Source organism: Bos indicus x Bos taurus, chromosome 2 (genome assembly GCF_003369695.1).
Source record: "Bos indicus x Bos taurus breed Angus x Brahman F1 hybrid chromosome 2, Bos_hybrid_MaternalHap_v2.0, whole genome shotgun sequence".
In the NCBI taxonomy this organism is placed as follows: Eukaryota; Metazoa; Chordata; class Mammalia; order Artiodactyla; family Bovidae; genus Bos; species Bos indicus x Bos taurus.
In genome coordinates, this window is record NC_040077.1 from 117,837,359 (window position 1) to 117,855,067 (window position 17,709).

At 42.7% G+C, this 17,709-nt stretch overlaps 2 protein-coding genes and 1 non-coding gene across 25 annotated transcripts in view; 2 read left to right on the forward strand and 1 right to left on the reverse strand.

Moving 5' to 3' along the window:
- The window catches only part of TRIP12 (thyroid hormone receptor interactor 12), a 153,748-nt gene extending 142,896 nt beyond the window's left edge, over positions 1 to 10,852 (reverse strand). For 9 of the 22 annotated variants that reach the window (XM_027515543.1, XM_027515537.1, XM_027515515.1 and 6 more), the window contains exon 1: positions 10,665 to 10,827. The gene's annotated coding sequence lies outside the window, so the exon portion shown is untranslated. Of the gene's footprint in view, positions 1 to 6,428; positions 6,565 to 9,934; positions 10,078 to 10,390; positions 10,411 to 10,664 lie in introns of those variants that run through there. The other 13 variants (XM_027515453.1, XM_027515383.1, XM_027515485.1 and 10 more) reach the window with 10 other exon arrangements.
- A 268-nt stretch (positions 10,853 to 11,120) lies between these two features.
- The window catches only part of FBXO36 (F-box protein 36), a 103,107-nt gene continuing 96,518 nt past the window's right edge, over positions 11,121 to 17,709 (forward strand). For both annotated transcript variants that reach the window (XR_003506485.1, XM_027515594.1), the window contains exon 1: positions 11,121 to 11,477. Coding sequence is in view for 1 of the 2 variants with exons in the window: in XM_027515594.1 (XP_027371395.1) it covers positions 11,382 to 11,477 (96 nt within the window). In the remaining variant the exon portion in view is untranslated. The remainder of the gene's footprint in view (positions 11,478 to 17,709) is intronic.
- On the forward strand, positions 15,264 to 15,367 carry LOC113882024. Its single transcript, XR_003508258.1, has one exon. It is a non-coding gene; the product is annotated as a U6 spliceosomal RNA (small nuclear RNA).

Consider the following 17,709-nt stretch of genomic DNA (forward strand, 5'->3'; position numbering starts at 1 on the left):
TACCAGCTGAGCCACAAGGGAAGCTCAAGAATACTGGAATGGGTAGCCTATCCCCTTCTCCATGGGATCTTCCTGACCCAGGAATCAAACCAGGGTCTCCTGCATTTGCAGGCAGATTCTTTACCAACTGAGCTATCAGGGAAGCCCAAGAAATACCTTTAAAAGATCAATACACACACACACTCAATGCAGTGGTTGCTGAAACCAAGATAATTTCTTCCTCTGAACCTACTAACCCAAATTCTTTATTATAGCATTAAATGTTTAAGTAAATTCAGCAGGTATCCTGAAGTTGTGAGTTTCTCTAAATACAGTAAACTCAAGTTAACTGTGGAGAAGGCAATGGCACCCCACTCCAGTACTTTTGCCTGGAAAATCCCATGGATGGCGGAGCCTGGTAGGCTGCAGTCCACCGGGTCACTAAGAGTCGGGCACAACTGAGCGACTTCACTTTCACTTTTCATCTTCATGCACTGGAGAAGGAAATGGCAACCCAGTCCAGTATTCTTGCCTGGAGAATCCCAGGGACAGAGGAGCCTACTGGGCTGCCATCTATGGGGTCACACAGAGTCGGACACGACTGAAGCGACTTAGCAGCAGCAAGTTAACTGCATAATTATGAATCATCTTAATTTTCTTTTAGTAACAAATTAATATACTGATTATAAGTAAACACATGACTGAAGCAGAAGGCCCATTCCATAGAACAGAAAGAAAAGCAGCTATTCCAGCAAACATTAAGTTTCACCAAATCCTCACCTGATGCAAGAAATATAAACTGAGTATCACCTTAAAGAGGTGTTACAAGGAAAATCCCATATGATGGGCTATTATCTCCAGTAATTCGTCTCAGTTGGACTTAGTTTGTGTAATGAGAAGACACCTGGAAAAAAAAATGGCATGGCCTAACATCCAGGCAGCTGAAAGTAATCCTAGCTGGTCAGAAGAGGCAGCAGATTACCTTACAGTGCCACACCGAAGGCTGAAATTCCCCAAGTCTTACCTCACAGCAGCAACTGGAAGGGCAAAGCTTGTCAAAAGGCAGGGTGAAAAGATGAACTCTGCAATTAAGTCTAGCTTTATAACAAAAGTATTTTGAGGTCAAAAGGTAAAAATCAACACTAATATACCTAATGAGAGTTGAGAAATAACTAGCAAACAGGTCTGATCACAAAGTTAAGAATTACTCAATCTTCTCAGAAATGAGCCTAATTTTTGTTGCCATCTACTGGGAGAAGGGCCCAAATGCTGTTGGTAGAGACCAGGTCTAATCTCCTTTGGAAACTAAGTTGCTTTCCCTCGGTGATTAGAACAAATGGAAATATGTGCTTGATAAAGGAAAAAACTGGGAAGCTGCAGGACTGTCTTGCAGAAAAATAGGTACTACTGCCTGTTGCAGCAATAAAATACTGACACTTCACAAATGCTTCAACTGGAGTCCACAAAACCCCACAAATTTTGGCCTATACAGCCTTAACAGATACTATTTTAAGTCATAAACTTGCAATAACAGCTAGCATCTCTGCTGTCCCCACATTAGGGAAAAGATCAAATTAATTCAACTACAGTCATCAAAGTCTACAAGAACATGCTAGAAACAAAAGATGCTAAAGAAAGCTAAATATTATGGCTACCACACCCCCAAATATTCTCTTTTGCTTTAGTTTCCCTTCAGCCACATCTAAGCTCATTTCCCATTTTTGAAATCCTGTTGTACATACTTTTGTAAAAGTATTAATAAAATGGGTAACAAATAATCTACTGTGACATCAACCAGAGAGCAAGGGAAATATCTGACTAAAATATCTCACTTGATTAAACTGGGTAATATTAATTTCCACCTTTGAAAAAATAAAGTGAAAGTCACTCAGTCCCGTCAGACTCTTTGTGACCCCATGGACTATACAGTCCGTGGAATTCTCCAGGCCAGAATATTGGAGTAGCCTTTCCCTTCTCCAGGGGATGTTCCCACCCCAGAGATCAAACCCAGGTCTCCTGCATTGCAGGCGGATTCTTTACCAGCTGAGCCACAAAGGAAGCCAGAGAATACTGGATTGGATAGCCTATCCCTTCTCCAGCATACCTTCCCAACCCAGGAATCGGACCAGGGTCTCCTGCATTGTAGGTGGATTCTTTCCCAACTGAGCTATCAGGGATTTTATATATATGTACTAAAACCACAATTTGCTTTTGTTTTAAACAGTTTTCTAGAGCAGTAGACACTAAACAAAAGGTTCCCCATAAATAAGACTGATTTAAATAACTCAGAAATAACTCAGAAGAAATATGTATTCTTAAACAGTACTGATTTTTTTTTTTAATCTCTGAACAAACAATAGTTGAGTGAATGTGTTAGGAGATGACTGCCAGCTTCCAGTAAAGGAAGAATTCTGTGACTGAACAGAGGGGCAGTGGGAATCATTTAGATACCAGCTCCTGCCTACTGAACAAAACTTCAAGTTTTGTTAATCTATCAAAGATCTACTTAATCTATCAAGTAGGGAAATGGAACAAGAAGTAAGTTTTACCTCCACTGCTTCTACTGCCTCAAAACTTACCACAAAGACCCTTATATGCAGTCCTGAAAAGGAAGCAATTTCATAAAAAGATAAGTAAGATCTGGAAGCACTTTTAGTTTTCTTTTCACTTACATATTAAATATTTTTGTACATTTTTTTCATATTATCACTGCCTATTCATCTATCAACCATAACTTCAATATGTCTATTTGTTATATTGAATTTCTTAATCTCCCATTTCAGAACCTCAATAATCTCAGCCCAAATTTCATAAATGTGGACCCTCTCCTTCAGAGGGCCAGTTTACCTTACCATTAGATCCTTGTCAACTCCACTTTTAAGCTCCCTACCCTCCTACACCTATCCAAGTATCAGGGTCAGCTCAAGCCCTTCCTCTGTTCATAAAGTCTTCCTCAATAACTTCAATCTCTCTCTAAACTTGAATACTCACTATATAAAACTCAAATTTGCACTTAAAACCAAATATGTACGATGTTATATGTTGTGTTCTTTTGACATAGTCTGAACTCATCTGCAATATTAGTACATTTTGAAATAAAAGATCTCACTTTATAAATCTTATTTCTCCTCAGCACTCTACAAGAGGGCAGACCTTATATGGAACCAGAAATGCACACGCGTTGGTTGTTGATGAAATATTTGTGCAATGGAGGCACTTCCAACAATTTATTCAGCAAGGCCAAAAAAGCATGCCCTAATTCATCTGTTTCTTAATTTAGATTCTCGTATCAAGTTTTCTAAATGCAGAACACCTGCATTTAGAATATCTACAGAATACCTCTCTGTGCTAATTATACATAGTTATCAAGTCAGTTTGATTATCAACTAAAGAAACGTAACAAAACTCGGAAGACAAAAACTACGTCTTAAGTCCCTTTTGTATTTCCCCCAGCACAGTCCTGTGGTGCACAGTAAACACCTGATAAAACACGAACTGACAAACTTATCTACTAATAACCATAATCCCCAAATGCTAAACCTGGGGTATCCAAGTCACTAAAACAGTCTAGTACTATTTAGCAATCCCTTAAGAGGCTGATTTTAATGAGCCTGATTCTGAAAAATTTATATTCTAGGATCCTACCTTCAGGTACCAAACCCTGAAAAACTAAAAATAAGCAAGTTGAGGGAATTCCTTGGCAGTTCAGTGGTCAGGACTTTGCACTCTCACTGCTGAGAGCCCCGGTTCAATCCCAGATTGGGGAACTAAGACTCTGCAAGCCGCCAATAAAATAAGCAAGCTGACAGCATGTGCATGCATGATCAGGCACTCAGTCCTGTCAGACTCTTTGCAAACCCCTGTACTGTAGCCCACCAAGCTCTTCGGTCCATGGAATTTTCCAGGCAACAATACTGGAGACAGTTGCCATTTCCTACTCCAGGGGATCTTCTCAACTCAGGGATCGAACCTTTATCTCCTGCATTGGCAGGTGGATTCTTTACTGCTGTGTCACCTGGGAAGCCCAAGCTGACAGTAGACTATGTCAATACTATTATTTCACAATATAGTTCTTTAATGTCTCACCAGAATGAACTCTACCACTGCCATCTACCATGTACGACACATTATATGGAGACTTGTGCCAGCCTCTGTGAGGAGAGAAGAATGAGACCTCTACTCTCAAGAAGCCAAAGATCTCATAAAGAAGATGTAAACAACTAGAAAGACCGTAAAAGCCATCAGTGAAAGAAATGCTGCAGAAGGGAGCAGAAGAGTGAAGACTGAAAATCTTCACAGGAGCTACTGAAAGAAAGTTAAGAGTGTATGTAGCTACAGAGATACAAGGTTGGGGAAAGGTACTAATCCAAGTGAAGAGACAATGAAAGCCAGAGCACGAATGAAGCTCCTGGGTGTTTTCAGAGCAGAAGAGGCAGCTCCTCTGACTGCCCGCAGCCAAGACTGCAAAACGGGATTATAAAATACTGGGGCCATAGCAGAAATTATAGCATTTTCACACATTTGCTATTTATAAGGCAACTACAAGCACTGACGTTTAAAGAATTTTTTTTTTAAAGGGAGATTGGGGAAGGCCCCTTCATATGATCTCCATGAACCTGCTCTCTGAGGACACAAAGCAGCTTATATTACAACTCAACAGTGACTTTCAAACAGGTTATCCATACAAACTCACTTTGGGTTTTCAGGGCATCACACATGCTTAACAGTATGAGGACTTGAAGATGAGTTAATATGACCTTAAGACGATAGCACAAGGTCCATCTATTTATTCAGAATTGTAAAGTCAGGGTGGAACTCATTCACTGCTTGTGACAGCCAACAAGCGATTAAAACACACATTAAAAGGCTATAATTTCAAGTCTTGAAGACTTGTTGATAGACACTTCAGCTTATAAATAATAAATAACTCAAAAATCCATGTATGGGTAATAACATTTATAGAAATAAATATATCCTTTCTAAAAAGAAACAGAATAAACTAAAATTATGTGTAAAATTCAGTTCTGTACTTAAATATGCACTGTCTCAAAACATAAGTCCTCAATGAAGCATTTAAATGATCAACTATTTCATGCAAATAATGGATAATTAAATAATGTGAAATGGCTTGCCTTAATTTTTTTTAATATGATTCAACGTAACTTGCAGTCTCTAAAACATGTATCAAGAGATTAAAGAAAACCCCCAAAACCTTGTTAACATAACGGTGATCCAAAATGCTTATCAAAACAAATCAAATAGGACACTACATTAAACCATTACAAAATATTTTCACTTTCAGAATCTTATTTTCACAACTTATTCCTTCAGTAAACGTTAAAAGAATCTTTACTATGGGACAGGCCCTGCGCTTGCTTCTATGGATAAAAGAGCAAAGACTAACTTCAAGAAATTCATAATCTACTAAGGAATACTATTCTATACTCAAATATCTTCAAGCAGAACACCTACATACATTATAAAAGAATGTTCTAGGTAGAACAATGTAAACAAATCAGGCAGTAGTGATCAATGCAGGGATGAACCAGGGGAATAAGGGCTGTGTTCCAATCCATCTTTGTAGCCTGATCTCCTGAATACAGTGCCTAGCACTGATATGGTGGCCATGATCACATTTTTCAGATTAAGCACTTGAAGTTCACAAAGGTTGTATTATTTGTCCAAGGTCACAAACACAGAAAATGCATTACCAGAACTGGAACCCAAGTCTTCTACCTTCAAATCGGATACTCACTTGAACAGTGCTGTTCCTTAATGAAAGATCGGAGCAACAGGCAGCTTTTTAACTCTAGGCGTCTAGAATGACTGTTTAAATCAAGCATAACTCCAAAACTGACTATTAACAGCTTCTCGGCACACTCAAGACAAAATGAGTTTAGTCTAAATAATGGTCTACTCGAGTAGCTTTTTCTTCTGGCCAATCCAGTTTACTGAAACTACAAGAATTATAAAAAAGATCTACAAGTCCTAGGAGAAAAACTATCTAGCAGACTCATTTCAGTCTAGAAAACAACTTCTTTTGCCCATACCCTGAAACTAGCAATAAATTGGGGTAGTACTGATAAGATTTTATTAAAGAACTGCATTTGTGAAAATCCAGGACATTAGCCAAGTCCACTTAAATACAAAAGACTGGCTTGATATCAGTATACAGATCTATTTACCATAAATAACAGCAAGCACCCACTGTGTACAGAGAAATCTAGCAGACTGGGTAGAAAGTGAAGAACAATTTGCTAGGGGTTTATGCCTTTAAGAAATCTATATAGCACAGCTAAACTACACCCAGACACTAAAAAATTAAACACACACACACACACACACACACACAAATGTAAGCTAACATTACATGTTAAGAGCTAAAAGCACCAAGATTATATAACAACCTACAAATTATATGTTTTATATAATATTCACCAAATTCTTACCCTTCTACCCTATCCAGGCACTCTGATGGCACAGCAGTCAGGAAGATGTGAGACGCTGAGCACTAAACCAGACAGCACCCTGAGAGACTTGTTGAAGCCAAGAAATTTTCCAAGCAGGAAGACTGGCTGCATAGCTGGCATGGCCAGGCTACCATTATCGCTTTGGAGTGGGAAGGAAAATGGGTGTTATTTTCAATCAGGTTTATGAGTACACCTTCAGGCAAAACACAAGGACACTGAGATAATCCTTGCCCTCAGGAAGCCCATAATCCAGTCAAGGAAACAAAAGCAATGCTTGTCAACAAACCTAGCACTATAATCCCCAAATGAAGCATAGATAGATAACAAAGAAATAAAAAGGAAAGATCATGGGGTAGAAATTTTTGAGTAAATACTTGTGAGTTGAGGTGAACCTAAAATGACTCAAAAGAAGGAAAAAAGCATGTCAGGCTGGCAGATCAAGAACCTGAAGATGAAAAGCAACAAGCAGGTTACTTTTTCAATTTGAGTACATCCAATTACCTCAGCAAACATGCAAAAAATAAATGGGCAATTGGTATCAGTTTGTTCGAAAAGATTCCCACCCACATTCCCTTGAAAGAATTAAAAACAAAAACTCCCTCAGATTCTGTAAAAGAAACCAGACCAAGATCCTGAAATACTTTTCCTTAATTGTGGTGGTCGCTTAGCTGCTAAGTCGTGTCCGACTCTTGAGACCCCATGGGATTTTCCAGCCAAGAATACTGGAGTGGGTTGCCATTTCCTTCTCCATCCTTAATTGTAGTCTCTGATATTAGAAAATCAATTTCATAAAAGCCATGAACCAGAACAGCAACAAATTTTTTCCACAATAAAAACACGAAGCAATTGTCTGAACTTTCTCTCAGCAGAATTAACAAGGTATGGTGAACAAGCATATCGCTGCAAAAAAAAGTAACATAACAATTGGGGTCCAAGTTCCACTACCAATTAAGAAGCAATTTCATATTATAAAGTGCTATAACTTCCTATCTCCAACCTACCTTACACTGACAACTTTCCACCACTCCAACTGATGAAAATTTTTTGTAATTACCTCAAAATAGATAATTTTCTAAAGCTAATGACAATTGTCTTACACTTATTTAGCAGTTTGTATTTCTTCTCAGCCATTATATCCACTGGATCTCACAATCAGCCAGTAGGAAAGAGATGGACTATCCATTCCCATTTTACAGATTAAAACAAATGGAGATCAGACAGGGTCAGAGAATAATAACTCAAGGTTACACAGCTACTAAGTGGCAGTGTTATGAATTCGTAGGCCAGCGTGTGTCTTCTTTGCTAGGATGATGACCTCAGACAGGATCAAACAAGCATATCCAGATAAAAATGCACTAATCTCAAAAGTTAGAATGGAAAAGTAAACATTACTTCAAATTTACTTTGCTAGATGAAAGCATTGCTTTTATCCTGACCAAGCATCCTGTTCTTCACTGTAAAAAATAATTTTGTTTAGCACCTTCAGAAATTCTACCAACATGTTCTAACTTTAAGAAAGTAAATGAAAAGTAAAATGCCTGTTTACAGACACAAAACAGTAAATGTCAGCTGAAGCAGACTTAAAAACCACTCAAACTCCTGAAAAACTGGGAATCGAATGGAAGCAGTGATAATCTTAATTGTTGTTCTTGTTTAGTCGCTAAGTACTCTTGTGACCCCATAGACCACCGTAGCCTGCCAGGCTCCTCTGTCCATGGGATTCCCCAGGCAAGAATACCCGAGTGGGTTGCCATTTCTTTCTTCAGGGGATCTTCTCCACCCACGGATTGAACCCAAGTCTCCGGCAATGCAGGCGTAATCTTAATTACGGCACATTCATAGAAAGGGTGATGTGGACAAAGCCCACAACCCTCAGCCATTTTAATGTGCTCTGTCTCAACTTCAAATAAATGAAATAAAAATTCATTTTTTATCCCCAAACAATTTCACAAAGATGATATAAAAGCCACACGAGTTCAGTACTTCTGAGGCTGAACGTAGAGCAGAAGTTTCTAAAACAATTAGAAATGCGCTAGAAATGTGTTTACTCTAAAATCCACACTTAATACTGAGTTCTTTCCATGCTCTCTGTGCTAAAAAAATAAATAAGCCTCAATAAAACCCTCTGCCACGTACTGTTTCTAAACCTCTGATAATTCCACTCCATAACCCTAACTGCTGTCCCCCTTACCCCAACTCGCCAGTAAATGCGACACACACTCAGGATTCATATATAGGCCTCTTGCCTTTTTCTCTAACAACTAGGACCTTTGTTCCGAACGTCGGTTTTTTACCCCACTCAATAGCTCTTTCAAGTTTCTATCCCGTATTTTTTTTGTTTTGTTTTGCTTTTTTGAGAGGAGATTCTGAGCCTCAACTTGCCGGGTCTTTTTAACAAATGAAACGCCAAAAATAGCTAGATACTGGTGAGGAATATAAAGTTCAACAACACACCACAGAAGGGCCTACAAAACCAAGGAAAATCCGGGGATCGGGTGATCTGGCAGGCCAGGCAAGACCGGGGAAGGCCGACGAGGAAGGGAGACAGCAGGGGAGCAGTTAGACGTCCACTCGGAACAGGCCCACTGCGCCACTAAACGCCCACCCCCCCCGCGCCCCATTCCACACACACCAACGTTCCCCCTGACACATTCTGTCCCCCCCAATTACCCGACGAAGCAATTAAACCATACCCACCACCAGTTACCAGGCTTAAGCTAAACCTCCCCACAAAGTTAAAAAACAAACAAAAAAAAACGGCATTATCAAAAACAAACAAATCTGTCTTAAGGGTTCAGAAGCAGCCCCTTCCGTCCTCTCCTCGCCACACGGGGCACCCAATTCCCTCTCGTTCCCTTGTCCCCCCGCAGGAGTTCAAATGTCTAAGCTACCCCTCGACCTCCCGCCACGATTTGCCTGTGTGTTTAAATCTTTCTTTTTTTCCCCTTCTCCATCAAATGAAAAGATTCCGTTTATTTTTGAGGATGGGACCGACACGGAGAAAGGACAGGATGGGGGACGCTATCACCTCCGTTATTTGCACTCCCCTCTAACTTGTTCCACAACTGGAAACCCACTCACTGTGGAGGAGGATGGAGAGAGGGTGAACTGAACGGACAGACGTTATAATAGGTTTTATGTAATCCACATATAAATAAATTAATCGCCTGACTCGCTCTGAATACTAATACGACAGGAGTGACAACCGGTCCACCTCCCTCCTCACAGGTCCTAACCCCACCCCCACCCCCAATTTCCACGCCGATCAATGGAGGAGGATGCTCCGCTCCTCTCAGCCAAGTTTCCCGGCCTGTTTCACGCCGCCCCCCTCCCCGCGCCCTCCCCGCGTCCTCTCTCGGCGTCCCCCCTCCGTCAAGCCTCAACTTCCCACAGGCAGAGAAAACAACTGCCCAGCGCAGACCCCTCGTCTGCAGCCTCGGCCGCCCTCAACCGTCTCCCCCCACCGGCGGCAAGAAACCTCTTACTGCGGTCTAAAAGTCACTCCGGCCGCTCCCTCCTCTGACCCTCGCTTCCCACAACTGTTGTCACTCGAGCTGCTCCCTAGTTTCCATTTCCGGGCCGTTCCCTGGCCCCGGAGCCTCCCCTCTCCCAGTTTCCGGGCCCCCCATCCCATTTCCGGGGAACCCTGGCCGTCTTTCACACCCCCCCACCTGCACTTCCGGCCCCCCACTTTCTGTCTTCCTAGACGCCCTCCAAGCTCCAAAGCCCACTTCCGGCCCCCCCCCACACACACGACACCCGCCGGGTTCCCCCAGACCCCGCACGCCTTTACCCCCCGGGTTCCGTGAAGGAGCCCTCCTCATGGTTGGCGCGGGGGGGGGGGGGGCACCCAGAGCCCCGCCCCCCTCACCCCCCACCCCCGGCTCCCGCCCAGCCCCAGGTCCCCTCCAGCCGCGGTCTCTCTCCCTCGAGCGCCTAACCCGTCAACCCCTGTCCCGGTCCTTCCGCGGACCCGCCGACGCCGCCGCTGCCGCCGGGAATAGGCCGAGCGTGGGGGGCGGGAGGGGGGCCCGAATCGCGGCGATGACACAACCGGGCTTCCTGGGACTTTCTGTTCCAGCTCCTCCCCGCCGCCACCACCACCAACCACCACCAACCACCACCACCACCCCCCCACATTCAACCCCTCAACGCAGCCCCCTCCCCCCCACCCAGGCCTGGCCCCGCCGCCGCTCGGAACTGCGCCCCAATTACCTAGTTGGGCCCCAAAGTCTCCGGTCCGGACTCGGTGGCGCGGCAGTAACTTCCTCCTCGCTCCCCCCACCCCCCCCAAGCGGCGGCGGCGGCGGCTCCTCGGGTCCCTTCAATTATCAGCTGAGCCGCAGCACCGCTCCCGGCGTGCGCCTCCGCCCGCGCCGCCTTCTTCCCTCCCCGCCCGTTCCAACACCCTCCGGGAACTACTTTGCCCGCCGCGGCTCGGGCTGACGGTGCTCGTCCGCGGGACAGGCCCCCCGCTGCCTACTCGCGGCTCCTCACATAGCCCCTCCCCTCCCCTCCCCTCCCCTCCCACCCCGCCCCCCTCGCCGCCTCGCCACTGCCGGGCTCGACTTCCCCCAGCGGCCTGCGACCTCCTCCCGATCCCTTCGAGGGACCAGGAAGGGGAATGTGAGACTTCGCTTGGTATCCCTCCGCCGGGGTCACCGCCCCCCCCACCCCGCCTTCCCCACTCCCCCTCTGTGGTAACAGGAACTAATTCCCCTCCAGGTCACACGGGACCTCAAGGTGGATATTTCACGGCGCAAGAGTTCCTGCTAACCCTTGGATGAAGGGGATAATCATCCCCAAAGCTAGAAACACCCCGCTAGCTCGAAAGTAGGGTTCGGTTTTTTTAAACCACGGCTGTGGCCCCCGTGACCCCAGGCAGGCCCCGCCCCTTCCTGGTTGTCTTAGCGACGGCGGTGGCGTCCCAAGATGGCGTCGTGGCTGCCGGAGACTCTGTTCGAAATTGTAGGACAAGGCCCAGCGCCGAGCAAAGACTATTACCAGTTATTGGTCACCCGGTTCCAGGCAAGTGCGAGCCGCGGTTTCCCTTCCTACCAACTTTCCGCCAGCCCCGGCGGAGCCGGAAGGCGAGCCACGCTAGGCCCGAGAGCGACCGGTCGTTAGCCGGAAGCGCCGGGTCCCAGCTCCGAGCCGGGAGATTTCCCCTCGTCACCTCGGCCTCCCGTGCGGGCCTGGTGGCCCGCGTCGTCCCTTGCCCCCAACCCCCAGCCCCGCTCGTACCCGGCAAGCTTGGCCTCCTCACAACGCCTCCCGCTCCTTTCCCGCCACTCGGCGTTCCTACCCGTCGAGTTCCCTCCGCGCGAAAAAAAAAACAGTCGTCCGCGGCTTGCGTGCAGCCTCTCTGTCAGCGTGGGAAGGAGGGAAAGAAAAGACTCAGCCAAGTGTCCCGAGGAGGAGCCGGCCAGGGAGGGGAGAAAGGGAGGATTTCTTTTCCAGGGTAGGGTTTAATTACGGGAGATTTTGTACATCTTATCGCGGGCTTTTACGTATATACCAAGGCCAAGGCCACATCAAAAAAAACTTCCTTGTTTCTGGGAGGAATTGAGCGTTGGAAGCTTTCCCCTTACCTTTTTGGAGCCCCTTCTATCCCATTGGAAAGAGCGGGGCGGGGGTTGGTAAAAAATGTTTCAGCTGCTCTGCGCGTCAGCCCCACCCATAAATGACATCTGCTCTACAACAATAAGACCGCGGATTATGTTATCGCTCGAGTAACCATCGGCCTATTTTTCTGACTACTTGAGCTGTTTAAGGTGGGCTTTTATGAATGATTTATTGTGCCCACGAAACTTAGAAGTTCAACTGGGTCTCCACTCGGAACTCGTTTCTGATTTTCTCGCCGAGTTTACTTAACATCTGTCACCGAGATATTCGTGCACCTTGCACTTTTCCTAGATGGTATTTCTGTAAAATGAAATTTAGAATTCTGTATAGCGTACTTATTTTGGTGCATGTATTGACGGTTTCATCAGTTTTTCCAAGAGCACTTCAATAAACTGACTTTTGTAGCTTCAAGAGCATCTTTTAAAAAAGGAATAATGTGTATTTTTTGTATCTAAGATTTCTAAATATTACATGCGTAATGTCAATATTACAAACGTGATAGCTTGTCGAACTTAAATTTTTCGTTAAACACTTCATAAGAAATGTTTGCACATTGAACTGGGATTTCCTAAAGGCTGAAATTTACTTGTTTTGTGCATTTATTTTAGGATTGACTATTTTCCATTTGCTTTAAAATGTATGAACCTAACAGTTCTTCACATTTAGCATGAATGATTGAACAGTATCATATGTATTCTGACTTCATTTCCTATTTTATCTACTTCAAGTAAGATAGAATGTTCTGATTTTCATTTTGCAGTCATTTCCGTAACTTGTCTTTAAAACTTGTTTTTGAATATTTCTTTTCCTGTTATACTCAGTGTTGTAAGCCTCAACAGACTAAATACTGTTTACCTTTTTTTTTTTTTTTTTTTTTTAGGAAATTACCATAGGAGTCCTCATGGTATTACTTTTCCCCAAGAATGGTTCTGTTGTTGGTGTTCTTCACACTTTACTCCCTGGTCTAACTTGGGCACATGCCTTCCTCCAACTTCTCTCGTGAAATTTTTCTTGGCCCACCCCCCAGTATTATTCTTTTTTTTTCTTTCTTTCTTTCTTTTTCTTTTTATTTTTTTAACACATCAAAAACTCTTGTCTGTTTCAGGCCCTATATTTTTTCTGTCTGTTGCTTGTGTATTAAATTCTTTTCAAGTTCTGATCCCTTTATTTTTTTAAAGCAGACTGAGTATATTCAAGTTCTGCCAGTGAGAATTAATCTCAAATCTGATTAATTCACTCTCTTGTTAAAACTTGTTAAAAATAGTAAACCCCAAAAATAGTCTTTTCAGTCAAATGTCTTGAGAATATGTTATTTTCTAACCACATATAATTTTTCTAAGTCTCAATCCAGGAAACTAAACATCCAGTGAGAGATGATCTGACATAAATAAGTACTAAAAGACTAGAATTACAATGTGTTTTGTAAAATGGACTTTTTTCTGGAGTAACTTTTTAAAATTGATTCCTGTGCATTTCTTCTCTCACTTTCTTTCTGCCTTTGTTCCCCAAAATGATGTATATTATCCAAAATATGCTCCAGATTTAGATGGATACTTCTTTTTCTGTGATTCCCTTTTTTATTCTTTTTCATTGCTTTTATTTTTGTTTGCTTTAAATCCAAATAGCTGCGCATTTGACATGGATTTAAAGACAGATAGATCTCTCATTAGAGCATCATACCATTGTCATAGTCCAAAATATATAAATATTATACATTAGTATTTCCTTTGTCTTCTTGCTTATACAGTGACATCAAGTACATGCTTGTAGAGACATTCCCAGTTAACAGCTTGATGCCATGATTTTTTTTTTTTCTTTCAAAAAAGGAACTTAGAGAATATAGCTTGAGGTTAATATAGCTTAATTCTCAAATCTGATCTTTTTAGTGATGATCCAAAGGCATAGAAAAATCAGTGTCCTGCTATCTAAATCCAAGATTTACCCAAGTATTCCTACTCTAGTTTTAGTAATATATATTATATCGGGTTCTAATCCTTTGAAAACTAGCAGATTTATAGTTAGGGCCAGAAGGAATCTTGAATATAGTTCAGACCAGGGATATTTCACCTAGTTTCTAAGAAAGTCTTATGTTGTGTTTCTGAATGAAGATCCTTCCTTTATTTTAAATCAGTAACTTGTAATTTATTGTGGGGATGCAAAATATAAGAGGATTCCTGCCTTCAAAGAGTTTATCATTTCCTTCAACAAAAATTGAGCACCTTTTATATGCCAGGTACCTTTTTTGATTCAGAGAATCATCAGTGAACCAAAAAAAGTCCCTCTTCTCCTGAAGCGTATAGTCTAGTGGAAAGAATATAGGTAAGTGACTTGTTTTCTATAAACACTCTAATGCTTTAACTTTTGTTTTAAGTACAAAGGAGATTCTTGAGGAATTGCCAAGTTAATGAATAGCTCAAACATTTTAAAATCAATGAGTCCAGAGGAAGCAAAAATCACTTTAGACTATGAGGTGCAGGAGAGCACTATGACAAGTTTTTTGTCTTGAAATTCTATCTTATTTGTTCCCTTGAAATAGAAGTGTTGCTTCAGGTGGTCAGAACTAGTGACTTGGATTTAATGTGACAAATACTGGAAAACTGCTAGAAACACTAACCATGTGCTAAGTAGGTAAGAGTTGGCAGATATGGCCTGTTGCTCCTAAAAACACAGGTGGTTGCCCGAAGAGCACAAGTATATTATAGTCACTCCAGCAGATGAAAGAAGGCTGAAGAATTATAAAATAGATTAGTCTTATTTTATCTATCTCATTAAATCTGAGAACTCCCAAAAAGATACCTGAAGCTAATGTCATCTGGAAAAAAAAAAATCTGAAAACTTACTCCCCCAAAGTGGCAAATATTTTTGACATGCTTTAGAGCTATAGCACTGATAAACTGAGAACTCCTGAGGTCCCATGCCAGTCTGTGATAGGAAGCTGTCATTTTAGTGACTTCTGAAAAAGGAATTAAAACTAGACTTGGTGGCAGTTGTTTGAAAGAGACTTCACAACAAAGAATTGTGCTGCTGACGCTTCAATCCACTGACCAATTTGAGAGATTTAAAATTTAGTACAGTCTAATAAAACTGTCAATCCAAACACCCTTTGACCAGGCATATCCATATCTAGGATTTTATATCCAAAAATGTGTTCACATGTGTACAAGGATATGTGAGCAAGGATACCCACCAGTGCTCGCTTCAGCAGCATATATACTATAATTGGAAGAATACAGAGATTAGCATGGCCCCTGCACAAGGATGACACGCAAATTCATGAAGCGTTCCGTTTTGTTTTTTTTTTTTTTTTTTTTGACAGAAAGCAATAAAATTTTGTAAAGCAATTATCCTTCAATAAAAAATAAATCACACCCCCCCCCAAAAAAAAAAAAAAAACAAAGAATGTACACCAAAGTAAATACTTGTAAAAATATCTTTCCATAAACTACTATGCAATCTTGGGCCTTCCCAGACGGTCCAGTGGTTAAGACTCCACCCTTCTACTCAAGGGGCAGGGGTTCAATCCTTGGTCTGGGAACTAAGATCCCATATGGCACAAGGCACCCGCAAAACTAAAAAGATGAAAAATATTATGCAGTCTTTTGAAAAAGATGTGCTAAATCTCTTATTTTTTCAGTTGACCAAATAAAATCTTAAGCAAGGAAAGCAGGGTTAAACATCGTACGATCCCATTTTTAAAAAGAGCACCAATAGTTTTTATTTTGTTTTGAGTAAGTGCTAGAGGGAAAAGCTAGAGAGATTCTCTCTCATGGATAGAATTATGGGTTGCTTTTGCTTTCTCCATTACATATTTCTGACAGATCTGCAGTTTTCCTACAGAAATATTTTTATAATCAGAGAAAAACAATAAAGGTTCAAAATGAAGACACAAAGAACCCTTACTCTGAGAAGTTGCCCTCTTCCGTGTATCGTCTTCCTCCTGTTTCACCAGTGCTGCCTTTGAGCCACCTCCCACAGTAAACCATGGGCCACATCAACAACTCTGTCACCAAGATCCTGCTGTGTTGTACTTGGGGTGGGGCTTCACACAGTGCAGAAGTAATGTTTATTCCAGAAATTCAGAGGAGGTGCAAGTTGGGTTAATGGTTGCTTGTAAAATTTTAAGGAGATCTAACTGAAACTCCTGGTCTTAGGTTTTTGCTTTCAGGGTAAGCAATAATTACTTTTGAAAAACTAAGGGACAGCCCACCCATGTCTTGTTGGGTGTGTGATTGTACTAACGAGCTATAAAGAGACGTGGAGGGAATTCCCTCTCGGTCCACTGGTTAGGACTCGGTGCTTTCACTGCTGTGTCTGGATTCCATCCCTGGTCAGAGAAGTAACCTGACCAACTAAACTAACCTTCGATGCCCTGGCTGCGAGCATCGAAGCCTAAAAAAAAAAACGAGAGAGAGATGTGGAGAATAAGGCAAAGATGGTTTACTGAAGAGATTTATTTGCCCTCCAGTAAAGCTTAAAGAGGGCTTCCCTGGTAGCTCAGACTGTAAAGAATCTGCCTGTAATGTGGGAGACCCGAGTTCGATCCCTGGATTGGGAAGCTCTCCTGGAGAAGGGAATGGCAACCCACTCCAGTATTCCTGCCTGGAGAATCCCATGGACAGAGGAGCCTGCTGGGCTCCAGTCCGTGGAGTCCACAAAGAGTCGGACATAACTGAGTTATTCACACTTTAAAGCTTAAAGAACGAAATTTCATAAGTAAATTGAAATCATATCAAATAGACATCCAGATTACACATTTTTGGGAACTTGAATGGGATGCACTCAGCTTGATATTATGTTGGTATTTTCCCAGGGGACTCAGGCACCCCTAAATCATGCTCTGCTATAGCCATGCCCCCTCCACATAAGAGTCACATGAGTGGAGAAGATAAAGCAGAAGCAAGTAGACTTACCCCTTCCTTGGCCTTAGTGGAACTTGCCACTGATAGAACTTCACAGCCATGGTGCCTCCTCTACCCAGTGCCCACCAGCCACCACCAAAACGTTTCTACACAGAAAGAGCTGCTGCTCCTTTTCAAGTCCAAGTACAGCGGAGTGCTTGCATTCACATGTTTTCCTCCCCCCAATTGCTGAAGACCAGACTCACACTGCTCTTCTTCAGGTACCTGTCAAAGGCCCTCTTCCTCTGCCTGCAAAGATGAACTTTTCCCTTCTCCGCTGCCTTTTAGGACTTTCCACCCATCCCTGCACAGGGCCCTCATCCAGGAATGTTTGGGTTTTCCCTCCCACTCCTCCTGACAGTAGCACCTGAGGTGAACATACCCTTCCCTGCCCTGCAGGTTCAGCCAGGTGCTCGTACCTCCCACATGATGCCTCTTCTCTTCCTCATATCTGAAACACCAGAGAAATGATCCCCAGCCCAGGACACTTCAGAATGGGCCCCACTCGAGTCGTGAAATTACTTTTAATCAGAAATGTAAATTCCTTTTAATTTTTTTAAGTGGCCTATGGCACTTGTCAGAGGAGAGGGATAATATAATACCAACAAGGTGGTTAGAGTTTTTAAAATAACAATATTCAGTACTTTTATAACCTAGTCTTCAAATGGGCTCCTAAATCCTCACTTCAAAATTACACAAGAACTAGCCGGAGCTTCAGGATCGGCTTCTCCCAGGTA